The sequence below is a fragment of the Diachasma alloeum genome, unplaced genomic scaffold, assembly GCF_001412515.2.
Source record: "Diachasma alloeum isolate Michigan unplaced genomic scaffold, Dall2.0 Dall_scaffold_00405, whole genome shotgun sequence".
In the NCBI taxonomy this organism is placed as follows: Eukaryota; Metazoa; Arthropoda; class Insecta; order Hymenoptera; family Braconidae; genus Diachasma; species Diachasma alloeum.
The window spans coordinates 381209-384446 of NW_021680544.1; the positions used below are offsets into that span (position 1 = coordinate 381209).

Genomic DNA, 3238 nt, shown 5'->3' on the forward strand with positions numbered 1-3238 from the left:
AGACATCTTGTGAAGGGTCAAGAAGCATCCCGATTTTTTTGAGATTATTTAATCAACATTTTCATAGATCATTTGCATTTTTTAACTAAAATGGACTGTTCGGTGTCGGTGAAGAATCAGCTTTTCCGTAATTCAAATTTGAGGGCCCTTGGCGGCTAAATGGTTGAAATTAGAAAACAGTCGCCTGTGATTATTTTGTAGGATTTAAGGCCCGCATGGACTCGATTGTTTCTGGAGTGTATAGAATTTGTTAGCCAATACGGTGAATCTTTACATGCACTTGTAAAAAATTCATGCACTTGAAAAAGGCCCCGCCTAGGAACTGCAGGACCTTGACGACGGTGGAGGGGCTCAAGAGAAGTACCCAAACTAAGAAGCATTTCAAGACAAGGCGTGTCCTTTTCAGGACATCTTGGAAGAGAAGCCCAACTCCAAACGTGGCGTGCAGGGTGGGCTCCCTTAAACAGCCTCACCCTAATGTCGAGGTGTTCACCGTACCGAGTTCTGGAAGGCGCCAAGGGTAGTTGGCGTCGCAAACGGTGGTTCCTGGGGCACCAGGTCCCACCCCGGGTGTATTAAGTGACCTTACCCCAGCAGCCGGTGCTCTGCAGGGGCGGACTGTTGTTACATCCCTAGGTACTCGTGGGAACAAAATGCAGGACCAACACAAAACAAAACTGAATAGAGATCAAGGAGAAATGAGCGGGCAGCATGCCCAACAAGCAGCACTTGATGCAAATGCAGCGATGAAAAGGACGCAGGCATGGGACCGGCTTGACCAGCTGATCACCGAGCTGTATAATTTTGCCAACCCTAAGCCAAACGTCCACAAGGAGATTAAGACGAAGTTAGCAGCTATTGCAACCGCTTATAGAAGACTGAAGGAGACAGATGGCTAGGCCAAGGCAACAAAGCCATCAGCATCTCTCGACACCAGTCGTAGTGCGGACGTCTGCAACGCCATCGCACACCCGTACTCTTTCTGAAACGACGGCGAAGGAAACCGAGGTGGAAGAGTGCGAAACGCTAATACCTAATTTCCGCGACACAGTCACCTCTCCCGAGATGGACGCTAAATCTTCAAAGAAGCGGAAGGAGCAGGTAGCAACATCACCGCCCGAATGGAGAACCCACCTTCCCAAGACGTCGGAGTGGCAGGAAGCCAAAGGGAAGAAGGACAAGAGGAAGAAGCAGCCTACAGAGCAGCTTCCGCAGCAGAGGAAGCATGCGGCAAGGCCTGACGCGCTGATCATCCGCCCAAAGGTCAAAGGGTCATACTCTGATATCCTCAAGCGAATGAAGCAGGACGCGACAGCCCGTGAGTCCCACCACTGCGTGGATAAGATCCGGAAGGCGGCTACGGGAGATATGTTGATCATCCTCTCGAAGGAGCACAGCGACAAAGCTCCCGGCCTGCAGAACGCCATCACTGAACTCTTTGGAGATGATGCGGAGGTCCTCAGTAAGACACCGGAAGAAGATGTCGAAATTAAGGACCTCGAGGAGACAGCAACGAAGGAAGAAATCCTCGAAGCTTTGCAGAAGGCCGGAGAAAGTTGCGGAATTTCGCTAAATGCGATCAAGTCACTGCGAAAGGCATACGGAGGTACCCAGACGGCCTGGGTGAGACTGCCAGTCGCGACGACGAAGAAAATTGTCGGAGAATACGGCAAGATTAAGATCGGGTGGGTAAACTGCCGGATCAGAAGAGTGGAGAGACCCCTGAAGTGCTTCAAGTGCTGGGATTTCGGGCATCTTGCCAATAAGTGCAAAAACTTGGTTGACCGCTCAAAAAACTGTATCAAATGCGGTGAGGGTGGTCATCTGGTCGCAAAATGCGAGAAACATGCCAAATGCGTCCTTTGCGTCGCAAAGGATCGCATGCACAACAGTGCTCATATTGCTGGCAGCGGTAAATGCCCAGCATACAAGGAGGCACTCCAGGCGTTGACTAAAAATCGACGATGAGAATACTTCAGCTTAACCTCAACCACTGCGAGGCTGCACACGATCTGCTTACACAGTCGGAGCGGGAGCTGAAGCCCGAGCTCGTAATTATTTCGGAGCCGTACAAATATCTGCATGATTAGCCACGGAAGACGGACACCACCGCTAAGGCCGTTATTTGGTCCTGCAGTAAATACCCCTTCCAGAGTAGCGTCAATACTGCGCAAAGCTGCTTTGTGAGAGCTAAGCTGGGTGGAATTCACTTCTACAGCTGCTATGCTCCGCCTAGCCTATGCATCGATGAGTGTACCGACTTCCTGGATCGATTGACCGAGGACGCGAAGCAGCACTTTCCCATAGCAATTGCTGGGAACTTGAACGCCTGGGCAGTCGACTGGGACAGCAAGGAGACAAACACGAGGGGACAAACGCTACTGGAAGCCATATCTTTCTTGTACGTGGTACTGCTGAATAGTGGCGAAAAACCAACTTTCGAGAGAGGAGGAGCTAGTTCAATCGTAGACCTCACCTTCGTAAGCAGCAGCCTCGCTAGGGGAAGTTACAACTGGGAGGTGATGGATATCTACACCGCTAGTGACCACAACACGATTTCCTGGGAAGTATCTGTCCTTCGGAAAACTGGATCTGCAGCCAACAAGACCAACGCGGTTGGATGGAAGTCGAACGCCCTTGACTCCAACTTAGTCCGTGAAATATTCGATGATCGCCCGATCCGAGGAAACAACGCCACGGAGAAAGCGGGGGAATTTATGCGTAGAATCACCGAAGCCTGCGATGCAACTATGCCCCGGAAGCGCAGTACAAGCAACCATCCATCGGTGTACTGGTGGAACAACACCATCGCCACCCTACGAGAGGCATGCATTCGAGCGAAGAGGCAAGCACAACGAGGCCGGAAGAAGCCAAACTGCAAAGAACTGGAGATCAAGTATAAGGAGGCACGCGGGACACTCAATAAAGCGATCCAGGAAAGTAAGAGACAGGCGTGGAATGCGCTCCTTGACGAAGTCGAAATGCCCTGAAAGTGGTAATCAACGCAGCGCCAGAAGCCTTCCTGAGTGTCTATAATGCGTGTCTTCAGGAGGGGATATTTCCACCCAAGTGGAAGCAACAGAGACTGGTGCTCCTTCCGAAATGTAAGAAGCCACCGGACGAACCCTCGTCCTATCGTCCACTCTGCATACTGGACACAGCCGGAAAAATATTGGAGCGCATACTCCACCAGATGATCGAGGAAGTGGTCGAACCACAATTGGCTGACAACCAATAG

The 3238-nt window shown here is 51.1% G+C and overlaps 1 protein-coding gene across 1 annotated transcript; it reads left to right on the forward strand.

Moving 5' to 3' along the window:
- Window positions 1-891: 891 nt before the first annotated feature.
- On the forward strand, window positions 892-1968 carry LOC107042042. Its single transcript, XM_015262912.1, has one exon. The coding sequence runs from the start codon at window positions 892-894 to the stop codon at window positions 1966-1968; it is 1077 nt and encodes a 358-aa protein (XP_015118398.1).
- The last annotated feature ends 1270 nt before the right edge of the window (window positions 1969-3238 follow it).